This window comes from Labrus mixtus, chromosome 21, assembly GCF_963584025.1.
Source record: "Labrus mixtus chromosome 21, fLabMix1.1, whole genome shotgun sequence".
Classification (NCBI taxonomy): domain Eukaryota; kingdom Metazoa; phylum Chordata; class Actinopteri; order Labriformes; family Labridae; genus Labrus; species Labrus mixtus.
This window is the reverse complement of record NC_083632.1, coordinates 4,354,491-4,366,504: the sequence shown is the minus strand read 5'-3', so window position 1 is coordinate 4,366,504 and position 12,014 is coordinate 4,354,491. Positions and strand designations below refer to the sequence as shown.

The 12,014-nt window shown below is 40.1% G+C and overlaps 1 protein-coding gene across 1 annotated transcript in view; it reads left to right on the top strand.

Annotated features, from left to right (window-relative positions):
• The first annotated feature begins 8,332 nt into the window (after positions 1–8,332).
• sema4gb (sema domain, immunoglobulin domain (Ig), transmembrane domain (TM) and short cytoplasmic domain, (semaphorin) 4Gb) overlaps positions 8,333–12,014 on the top strand; it is a 40,790-nt gene continuing 37,108 nt past the window's right edge. The window contains exon 1 of the mRNA XM_061027964.1: positions 8,333–8,617. Coding sequence (XP_060883947.1) covers positions 8,473–8,617 — 145 coding nt within the window. The 5' untranslated portion in view covers positions 8,333–8,472. The remainder of the gene's footprint in view (positions 8,618–12,014) is intronic.

Genomic DNA, 12,014 nt, shown 5'->3' with positions numbered 1-12,014 from the left:
AATCATAGCTGTTTGGTTACAGTTGTATTGTATACAATAATAATTATTATTATTTATTTATTTGTTAGGGACAGTGCATACATGTAGCATCCTTCTGAAAGAGAGTTAATCACCCAAACAGATGTTTTTAAGATAAATCCACCTCACAAAACAACCTAAGTGTAACATTTTCTCCACTTGGTTGTTCTTTTAGCTGTGTTTATTTACTCCCGTAACTTTACGATGTAGCGGAAGTCCCCTTTGCAGTTTTTCAAAAATAAAAGCACATTTTATATTAAGACCGGAAATAAAGAGACTGAGGCGTAAGGCAATAAGAAACGCAGAATAAAAGCATCACAAATAGCAGTTTTGAATCTCGTTTTTATCAATTACAATCTAGAAAGTAGCATACTATTAGCCTTCTTATTAAACGACTCGACAATACTATTTAAAACACTTTCTCAGTGAGTGCAAAAATGATAGGCTGCCACTTTAAGTATAGCCAACATTTTTTTATTTAGTGTTTCTATAGCAACCAATAGGCCTACATGAAAATGGTTGGATGTTAAGAACCGTGTTATAAACTGTTCACATTTTATTTTTAATGTAGCTTAAAGCAAACAATTATGAAACATTTACATAGATTTGTAGTTTAACTACAATTGTACCCGGTTAACTAGGTGCAAGTATTTTTTGTAAAAGTAAAATAAATCCACATCATCATCTGATAAAATAATCCGCTTGCTCAGTTTTAAATAAATAATTGAAAAATAAATAATAATAACAATAACAATAATAATAATAATAAATAATGAAAAAGAAACAGGTAATAACTAAAGAAAGAAACAAGCTTTACTTAAAAATACATTTTAACAAAGACCTCGTTGGTGTTCAGTTTTTTTGATTTTATAGTACATCTTACTTTCTTATTATATCATTAGAATTAAATACTAGGCTAAATCAAAAGTAGCCTATTTGTAACATGTCATTTAGGCTAGAGGACATGCTACAAATGATATAGCCTACCAACCATGTACAAATTAGGTGTATTATGTCTTTGAGTTCCACTGGTCCTAAAATCATACGTGGATAGAAGAGAAGCGGAAGCAGTAGCCTACGTTGAACTTTTTGTATTTCCATGTCTTCTCCAGCAGAGGTCAGTCAAAAGGCACGGATTAATTTGATCCTATTTATGAAAGACATTTAAACACAGTGGGATAATGGTAGAAAAATAATTGCAGAAAAAGTCTATAGTCTTGTCAGAAAAAGTGCAGTTTTCAGACAGTCTTTAGAAACAGTAGCCTATATCAGTCATATAGATAAAGAAAGAAAGATAAAGGTAAAATGTTATTTATTTTTTGTGGTTTGGACAATTTTCTTTACTGAATATGGAAATAGCATGTCTTACTTCAAATTTATTTCGAATTTTAACTCTTTATGAGCTATTTCTCAATAATTTATTAAGTGGAAAAGACTCTTTGACTGATAAGGTCAAAATAGTTAGAAAACAATCGTGAGTTATGTTATGTAGCCTACAAAAAACACAGAATAGGCTAATAATAAATACATTAAAAAAGTAATAACAGAGTATTATAAGGCTGTCCCATCCGTAATAATAAAACACTTGTGTAGCTTTAAAAGCTCAAACTGAGCCCTATATTTAGCAATTATTACAACAAAACAAAAGGAAAGCTGCTGAGGAAACTGTATGGTCACAAGATAAGACAGGGTGACTTATAGGCTATGAATCCAGTGTGTGTGTGTGTGTGTGTGTGTGTGTGTGTGTATGACCGGGGGTGGGGGGAGTGTGTGTGAACACTGGATAACTGCAGCAGCAGCAGCAGTAGAGTAGAGCTCTGTGTTTCACCGCGGAGAGGACGACTCAGAGGTTTTTTTTGTGGACTCCAGGAAACAAGCAGGTGAGTCCCCCTTTTTCCGCTTCACCTTTCAGAATGTTGCGTTCACGTCTTTTCCTCCACTTTTCCTCACGCACATGCACTCTTCAGACATCCGTTAGTACGCAGGTAAAGGTGATTAAAGAGTGTTTTCCCCTCGCTGCTGCTGCTGCTGCAGTCTGCAGGTCGGACAGGTGCACATGGGCGGATGTTTGCACATTCATTGCGCGCCCGGACTATTTACAGACAGTAACCTACAAACCTCCTATTAGACCTACTTCTATCCAAGTTACGCGTGGTGATCTCTGACATGTTGGATGTGTTTTTGTAACCAAAGTCACTTTAGTTTCTCGTGAGATTACTGCACCTCTCTTTAAAACAAACACAACATTTATCTGGATGTCGTTTTTTTTGTTGTTGTTGCCTGTTCCTGACTTCTACTGTTGGATGAAGAAGAGACTAATGTAGCACGACGAGACAAAGACGAGTGGAACAGAGGAGGGATAATAGACTTCAGAATGCGGAGTTTTTGTTCTAAAAAGTCATTAATTAAACTCAACCATCGGAAGAAATGGATTAGAAGTTGTATTTTTGGTCAGATATTAGTGTGTCGTGTAAAGGATGCACCATGCTGCAAAATACTCCATTATTAGTGAACGCCAAAAAGCTGTTATAAGTAGCCTATAAAATATCGTAATCGAGTCCAAGTATAGATTATAACATATTACAACAAAATTGACCCCATAAGATAACACATTTTAACAATATTTGATTATTACTGATGTATTATTTTTTAGTATTTCAGTGTTGCTGCATGTAAAGTGAAGCTATTTATATACATAAGAACTGGTTACTTGAACATCATGATCTATTGCTGCTAATCTGGTTCATATGTAAATAAACCGTAGATCAAAAATGAACTTGTAACTACACTGTGAGTATATGAAAGCACAAGAGTTGGTGCTTAAGTCTTGGATATGGTGGGACAGAAGTTTAAAAAAAGTAAAGCATGCAATGGAAATGATCAAGGGGATAATAGAAAGTGCCACACATTTCTCCATTACAATAAGGTGTTTGTGATAATCGCTATAAAATATTTGATTTTTAGTGATCCTTCAAATCAGAATCTGTAGATATTTAGGCCTAATATAGATGGTTTTGTGGTTCAGATGCCCTGCAGCACATTTTCAGATGATCAGAGGTCTGACAGTCCATTGGAGGGGTACTCAAAATAAATAAAAGACCTTCCTTAAAAGACAAAGAGGAAAAACAGTTCCAGTTACCTGGCAACCCAGAAGTTATTTATATTATAAAAAGATCAGTAACTGAGTTTGTAATATTGTTAATCGATTTAGATTTTAAACCCATAATGAAGCCAATGTTCCCACAGAAAGGCTGTTTTTGTTAAAGAGCAGTTCAGATGACTAAGTACCACATTTTAACAGGTGACATGAAAGAGTAAATACAACAATTTGCTGTTTGGAGAGGAGAGCTATTACCTCAAGAGTAGGCTTTGTTTTTTTATAAAAGAGAAGAGGACGATGAGTCATAAATTGGGATTTTAAGTCAAAATTAGTTTTATTTTCAAGCTGTTGTTGTTAAAAAAAACAATGCTGACGTGCAAAAAACTGCAGTTCCTTGAGTGTCCACTTGAGGCTATAGCTGCAAAAGCCAAGTAATTAATGTGAGAGTTCATGTAAAAATGCCCATATTTACATCAGAATTAAACATGATAACAGCTTATCAATAGCTCGTATTGTTGGGAAAAAATTGTCTTTTGTATAACTCATCTGTTTGATTAAACCTAAGAGTTATTCATAAATTTCTATATTTGCGAGTGTGGCTGAGGTGACTCACAGGTGGATCAGTGTAGCTGTTTGCCAGGTGGCTTAAGGTTCACCTCATGTCCACCTTTTTGCCTGTTTCTGGACTGATTTAAAGTTTGGTGGCATTTCCAATATGGCGACCGCCATCGCCATGGCTTCATAACGTCTCTTCAGAAACCAACGGGTGTTGTCATTGAGTCTGCGTCCATGTTTTATACACTCTATAGCTGTTTATGGATCTCACCAAGAGCTGGCTCTGCTTGAGAACTCTTTATTATGACTCAACTTCAGGAAATAGGAATCTGTCATCACATATCATGTGGTGGATTAATTTACTAACAGTTCACGCACACATCACACCTAAAAGCCTCTTTAGTGCGGCTAAGCTCTTGTTGTGTATGTATTTCTTTCAAAGAAATCCTCACTTATTCTTCATTACTTCATTTTTAATGTGATGACATGATATAAAGAGTAACCCCCGACAGAGGACTATTCCTCTTTGACCTCTCTACTTTGTATTTTCTTCGTACAAACAGGCTGATTATCCGTGTCAAAATAATAATTTCATGCTTCTGTGTGAATATTAATATCCCTAAGGATTTCTATACATAGCAGCGAACGTCGCCCACAGTGTGAACCAGCTCATTTGTTCTTTAATGTGTGAGTTATCTAATAGACGGCTCTGCTGTCTGACGGACCCCCTGCGGCTCCAGATACAGAAAAGAAAAAGGAAGGATGTAATGACATCTTAGTTAAGTATAGCCTCTAATGTCATCCGTCGAGTTTTCATCATTCAGTCTTTATCAGTTGATGTTTTAAGCTCTAATGTATTCAAATGTGTGTCAGTGTGTTTGTGACTTGTGGCATTCTTAGGAGGGTAGATTTAAAAATAGCTCACCAGTTTGATTGATCCTTCTGCAGGAATATCAATCGAGGTGTTTTTCAGATCATCCCGTCCTGCCTTTTTCGACGTTTGTGTTGGAAAATATCTTTATTTTTCTCTGCGAATCTCTTCAATTTTAGTCGGCTGTTTTTTGAAGCACCAGAGATTATCGCAGAAATATCGCTTAAAAGTAGCTCTGTTGTAAGTAACCCGACTCTGTGGCTCGATAAAGAGGAAGAAAGTGATTGTCAAAGGTGCTCCAGACTCCTCCGCCTGCTGTTTTTGTTCCGCTCGTCTCCCGTCATGCGTGACGCACCGCTCATGCCACTGCCAAGGCCGACGTGTTTACCTTTCCCTCCTGGAGCGTCGCTGCTTTCGTCAGTGAGAAAAACACAGCAGCCTGTCAGCGCCCGTGCCAGCTCCTGTAGTACAGTGCACACACACACACACACACACACACAAAGCAAATGCAGATGTGATGGAACAAAGGTGTGTTTGCTGTGGGTTACGTGAGGGCAGCAGCTGACAAAACCACACCAGAGGGGCTTCTCACCCGCATGCCCGCTCCTCCAGATGATCTGTTGCGCTTTGGGTTGGCTACAGTTTGGAAAAGCGTGGTTTGTGGTTTTTTTTTTGGATGGCAGACGTCAAACAAGATGCTCCGTTGATCTGCCTTCAGTTCAGCGTTAAAGAGGAAACACACAGATGCAATACAGCCGTGGCACAATACGTTTGTTTGTCATCCTTTTGTGGCTAAAAAAAAACATAGCAGCACAACATCTCCTTAATTGACTCACATGATGTCATTCGAGGCAGTCCATGTTGTGTTTGAAGACTAGAAGTGAAAAAACAAACTGCAGCTGTTAAACTGGAAAGAAGCGGGAATATCAGACCCTCTGTTTCCTGCTCCTCATCTCTTGGCTTAACTGTAGCATCCGCAAATGTCTGAATCGCACGGCAACCTCAGGTGTTGAACGATGAAGCCGACGAGGGGGTGCAAAAGGCACGAGCTCCTCAAGCGTCCAAATGGGGCCGTCTCAAAAAGCAGAGACGAGTAAACATGTTGAACGTTTTGCTCTCTATAACAACACTTGGTTATTTGTAAAAACTGAAGGTACATGTTTTAAACACTCGTCTGTTTGAGGCCTGCGGGGCAAAAAGAGCTCGGGAAAGTGATGAATGAACACTCAGCGGAGCTCGAGAACTGGCTTTTGATTTTACCATCTTCAAAACATAAAATATAAAGATAAACTGTAAGTTTGGGCCACTTGAGACCCTTATACATCACCAGTCCTTGCCAGAAGTACACTTCAGGGATGTTTACGATAGCTAGTTGAGAACCCTTAAACCCCAAAGTATGGGACGCGACCTCTCCATAGCGTGCAGCAGTTAGACATAAGTGTGACATCACAGAAGTATGGACGCCAAGGCCAAGAGTTATGTATACATTTACATAATGAGGGCTTGGGCTGAGATGATTGACAGGTGGATGCGTTGTAGCTTTTCACCAGGAGGCTAAAGACATCAGCTACGACTTTGCCTGTTACTAGATTCACAGAACGTTAGGGAAAGAAGGCATTTCCAATATGGCGACTGAAGTCATTTGGTTTCATGATGCCCCTTCAGAAACCGATGGCTGACGTCACTAAGACTTAGTTTTTTTTAAATGGTCTGAACCAACTGTAGGTGGTTGAGCTGCATGTGGGTGATTTAGGTTTTTATCTCTTATGGAGGAAACATTATAGTGGTTTAAAATGAAAACTGTGATTTTGTTGTTGATGGCATTAGTGATTAAAAATATCAATACATTCAAGATTGAGATGTTTGTGTTGAAGCTTACTGCTGGACGGTCTGGGCCCCCTAATGAGGCAAACAGCACATCTACTTTCTAAGTTTAACTTCAGGAAGCCTTTACAAACAACAAAAACCATCCAGAGGTTGCACAACGCGGACTCAAACTCTTTCTGTCAACGTACCTCGGTGATGGATTTCTGCTGTGTTTGCAGTTTCCATTGGAGTGTGTGTTCATACTTGACCTTTGGAACAGAAGTTTGACCAAAAAAAAAGTCTGAGCTAAACATTTACCTCCTGGCTTTGTCTGATGTTTTTTTTTTTGCAGGGTCTTATTTCTATTTTCTTCTGATGGAATATGGAACAGATGAATACATATAATTAGCTGGATTGTCTGTCAGACTTATCAAACTCTAAGATGACTAAAACCTAAAGTCATCTTCAGTTGACTTTAGGTTTAACTCACTTAAGTGAATCAGGCTTCTGGACTGCTGAGGATGAGCAGACTGAGGTTTTGTGAAGCATTACTACAGATATTAAAAGTAGAACCAGCTTTAAGAAATAGTTCTGGATTATCACAAGGTGAGGGGGGGGGATCCCAACACTTTCACACATGCACACTTCTCTTTCTCATCTCTCCCTTTGTCATCTTCTAGGTTGGTATCAAAGCTTAGCATCCAAACTGCTAGCGGAGAGGTCATTAGCCTTTTAGAGCCTCATGCTGGGAGTGATTAGCAGCAGCAGCCGCCGTGGAGATTAAAGCGGAGAATTCTCCAGTGTCACAATGCGGCGGATCGGGGTTTCACAGTGTTGACCCTTTGATCAGTGACAGAGCCGGAGAGCCGGAGAGCCGGGCAGCCAGGCGGAGATTGAGCTGATGGCACGGGGCCTAATCTCTAGATTATCCGTCATGCTGCTCCGATGTGCACACAGCTAATTAAGAGTTGGAGATGTGTGTTGCTGTATGACATCACGGGGGGGGGTATTATTTAACTTGCTAAACTTTCTAAATTGTCTTTTTTTTTATGTAACAAACACCGTACTCATTTCACTTTGGCTAATTGGTTGTAATCAGAGAGTGATGATGCGTATCAGCGAGCGATCTTCTGCTCATGCTGACAGGTAGGAATTCAGCACAGTAAAGTTCACTGTACTCATCTGAGTGTTTTGCGATCTCTTTAAAGGTGTCTGTTTCTTTAAATATGAGGGATTTTAAGGGCAGGTGAAAAAGCAACTTTAACCGGTAGTAGAAAATGAACTTTAGCTCAAATTAAAGGTGCTTTCTCCTTGACTGTCCTTTTTCTGATACTTTCTACCTGTAATAAAAAAACACTTAAAAGAAAATCAGTACTTTTACCAGTAATGCATTCAATTGATTAATAATGAATTGTCATAAATAAATAATGTGTTTTACATTGTCTCCTTACAGGTAGCTGAGTTTTAAATTAAATATTTTGAGGCCTAATGAGAATCAAGTATTAGATTTATTTGTGTTGTCATTGTTTCTACCCAACTATTCATTATGCCACCTCAGATGTATTTTGTGCCCTTAATGACGGAGGGCCGACTCCTAGGTCGAGCAGATGCAACATTAAATTCCTGCACTCACATTGTTGAATCATTAATACAGATCCTAAATGGCTTTGTGTGATGAATTAGTCACAGAGGTCATTTTTGTTCGGTATGAGTTTAATTTCACTTTTTCTGTGCACCGAAGTATACCGAAGTTGGATTTTGAAGGAAGGACATTTACTTTTGTGGTTTGTCTGCTCTGCATTGTTGTATTGTTTCATTTAATTAAAGGATCTGAGTGCAACAAGGTTGAATATTAACAGCACACTACTTCAGAGTAATTGCTAGATGTTCATTTTGTTTTTATTTCAGACACCATCAGACATAGTTTGAATTATTTATCTCTAAGTTATACACTTTGTTTTTCCTCTTTCTCTGCACAGATCGATTGCGTTCTCAGCTGGAGGATAATCAAAGAGTGCGTCCGCAGGCTGCTGGAACTAAATATACACACTTTTCCTTTGTTTCAACAAACTTGAGTGCAACTGAGGCTGCCCTTGGACTCAGGGGTGTGTGTGTGTTAAACATGGGGGACCAGAGGTCAGTCCAGCCCCTGCTGCTTCTGCTGCTGCTCCTCACGCTCCTCGCCAGGATGTCACAGCTGTGGGCCTTCCCCTTCAGCCCATCCCTGGACCTGGATGTCACTCCCAGGACTACTGTCTTCCTGAAAGGTGAGGGGGCGAATAGACTCTCTCTCTAACTTTTTCGAAACCGTGAGATGAGGAGGGAGAACGGGTATTTTGTGAATGGGAAATTGACGCCTCTTATTTAGCAACTTCAAACCACTGAAAGGGCTTTACACGACTACCTCTTTCATTTCCATGGACATGATTATCTTCAATTTTCATCTTTCAAATCCACTTAGAAATAATTTGGAAAAGAGACAGCCTTTACAAGTGCAGAACTTGCCTGAAAAAAAGACACTTTTTTTTTTAGTTTTCTTCAGTATTAACTTAATTCAGCTATATTAAATGGTAAATGGCAAATTAACTTGAGCTTGTAAAGCACTTTTCCAATCTTAGACTACTCAGACACTGCATGTCACACCTACCCATTCACACTCTGATGGCAAAGGATGCTATGTAAAGAGACCATCAGAAGTAACTAATCCCATTCGTACACATTCATTCTCCGCTGAAAAAGCAGACGAAGCAACTTGGGGCTACTAACTTGCCCAAGGACACATTGGACATGTGGCTGCAGGAGCTGGGCGTCGAACCCCAAGCCTGCCCGTTAGAGGACGACCGACTCTACCCACTGAGCCACAGCCGCCCCTACAGCTGTCTGTTCATCCATTGGTGCACTGCAAATAAACACTGCTCATAATGTTGGCAAATAAACAGCCAGCTTGTATTGAGTAGTAGCTCATAGTGTAACTCAATCACCCTCATTCTTTTACATCCCTCAAAGGATTGTGGGAAATGTAGTTCCCGAACAAGGTGATTTGATAGTCTCTCCAATAGACGTAAGGTATAGGTACACATGCGATAACACATGTGCATGAACACACACCTGACTATCCTCGTTTGACGCTGCTCGGGCTCCTTCCTCCCCTGCTCGTTAAAGAAGTGGCACAGTTTCAGAAAGTTGGCCCTGAAGACAGCTCCTACATGCAGAGTTATTAATCGTCTCTCTTAAGCCCTGTCCTAGATCACACAGCTCAGCAAACACTTCTAATGAAACAATAGACAGGAGGCCCTCATGGAGAGAGAACCGGAGCGCAGTGGATCTGATTAGTGTCCGTGCAGAAAATCCTGCTGAATGGGTGTATTTTGGCACACAGCGAGTATTTACACACATCATCAGCACCTTCCTTCCTCCACCTTATAGCCTCCTCACCTTTACCCTCCCTCTCTCCTCGCTCCTCATCACTGCGGCAGAGGCCAACACTGCAGCTGCAGCGAGAGGGGAAACCCGGCACCGGCAGAGCGATCGCATGGCCGCGCTCTTACCTCCACTCCACCTCTCTCCGATTCTCTCCAGCCCTCTGAGGGAGAGTATTATTAGAGGAGGGGTGGAGTGAGTGAACATGTTGGCAGCTGAGCTCTCCTGTGCAATGTCACAAGAGCCGTCGAGAGTGTTGCAGTGAGGTGATGGTGTGTTGATTGGAGGATGTAGTGCTTTGACGTCCTGAATCACAATCACTCAGAGAGATGGGAACATGACAGGAGGAGAAGCCACATTGTTGTGTTTGTTCGCTGCTTAGCGTTGATCCAAATTTGAGGAGAACCGTTTCCAAAATAAATATGGGTTTGCAGTCGACCGGAGAGAGTCGAAATCGTGTGAGTGTTTCTCCTTCGGGGTCCAAGTTTTGCGCCGCAAAGAACAGATTTTGTTGTTCTGTTGAGAACATTTAGAAAAAGAGTATACATGGCAGACCCTGAAGCGCCAAGAAGTACAAAAACAATGAAGATGGCACTGCTTCTAAAGTTGCAGTCCAACATCTTTCTTCTCCCACATACAGACTCGGGGTGGGTAGTACAGAGGAGGATTTATAATGTTGTACTGATGTGGGCATAATTGGAAGTCATATAAACAGGTAGCGGCAATTTCATGGCTTTATTTTATTCATTAGCATCATTAGCGACTGAAAAACCATGAAGAGGAAAATCCTGGAGGATTCTTTGCTACTGTTCGACAATGGAAGATAGCGACATAGCGACCCGCTTTCTTGCTAACATTACATTAGCCTATAGCTTTAAAGGCTTTATATGCAATTTTTTTGATCCAGCAGATGTCGCCCTTGAGCACCAGCATGAAACCAAAACAACTGGCGCTGCATTGTTGTGTTAGCATGCTAATGCTAGCGATCTTTCTTATGCTCGTATCTTCACACTGCATGTAAATTTACCTGAAATGAGCGTGATCTAGAAACACAGTTAAGCAGTGAGTACCGTATTTTATTCTTCTTTTCTCTAGTCCCTCAATTAAACAACTTTTATACGCGAGGGGAGGAGTCAACCGGCCGTCCGGGCGATGTAAACAAACTGAAGATAGGACTCTGAAAACTCTGAAAACATCACAGACAGTGGGACTCGGGTGTTACACCCATTGTAGACAGTCATGACTCACAGAGTTATTTTCAGATATATTTGATTTCTATTATATTTAAGTGTGAAAAATCACATATAAATCCTTTAAAGTATACTAAAGGAAAAGTAAATCATTGCTAACGGTTATTTAAGTACCAACTCCATCCATCTATCTCTCTATCTGTCTTTTAGCTAGCTAACAGTTTTGTTAACTTGCTAACAATAAAATATGCTAGGAGTTGGTTGAATGCTAACGCTAGCTGATGTGACAACTTTCAGTGGCTTTTTGGAATTATCAAATATGTTGTTTGACCTTGAAATACAGCTATATTTTCACAGTTTATCATATCTACAGTTGCAAATCAATCAAGAAGGGTTGACATTTTAACTATTTGTTAAACTCGCTAACATTGTTGTATTGTTTTGTCTCCGTGGACTGAACGAATCCAAACATTCACAGACCTTGAAAACAGGCGACCCCAGTCAAATCAGGACATAATGGTCGACCTGAACCTACTGTTCTTGGGAAAACCGAAGGAAAACAATTGGGAAGCTAAAATGCTAATTGAATTAGCCTAGCATTTTCAGCATTTTAGATTTTAGCCTACTAATATCGTCACCGTTATAACTCTAGTTCCTAGTAAAAATGCTGTTATTAAGTAAGTGAATAAGCTAACAATTATCAAACAGTTGATTAAATGGGACGGCATAAATAAGTCATTAGGCCTCATTAAGTCTTTTTGTGAATCATACACACAGCTCATCCTTTCTGAAATCCTTCTTCTAACTGTCAATCCTCTGGCTATTTATTTACTCATCTCCGAGTCCCGCTCTGCCTCGGATCATAAATCATACATACTCTGCTTACTGTGGGCACTTTTCTGTGCCGCAGCCAGAGACAGTCTCTCATCGCAGATTTCATCTTTCTCTTTGCCCTCCTAGAAAGTTGTCCTTGACCTACTTTCAAACCGTCAGGGGGGAGGCGTTTTGAGTGCATGTGAGAGTGCAGGGTGTGCACGTGTGTCAGCATGTGTTT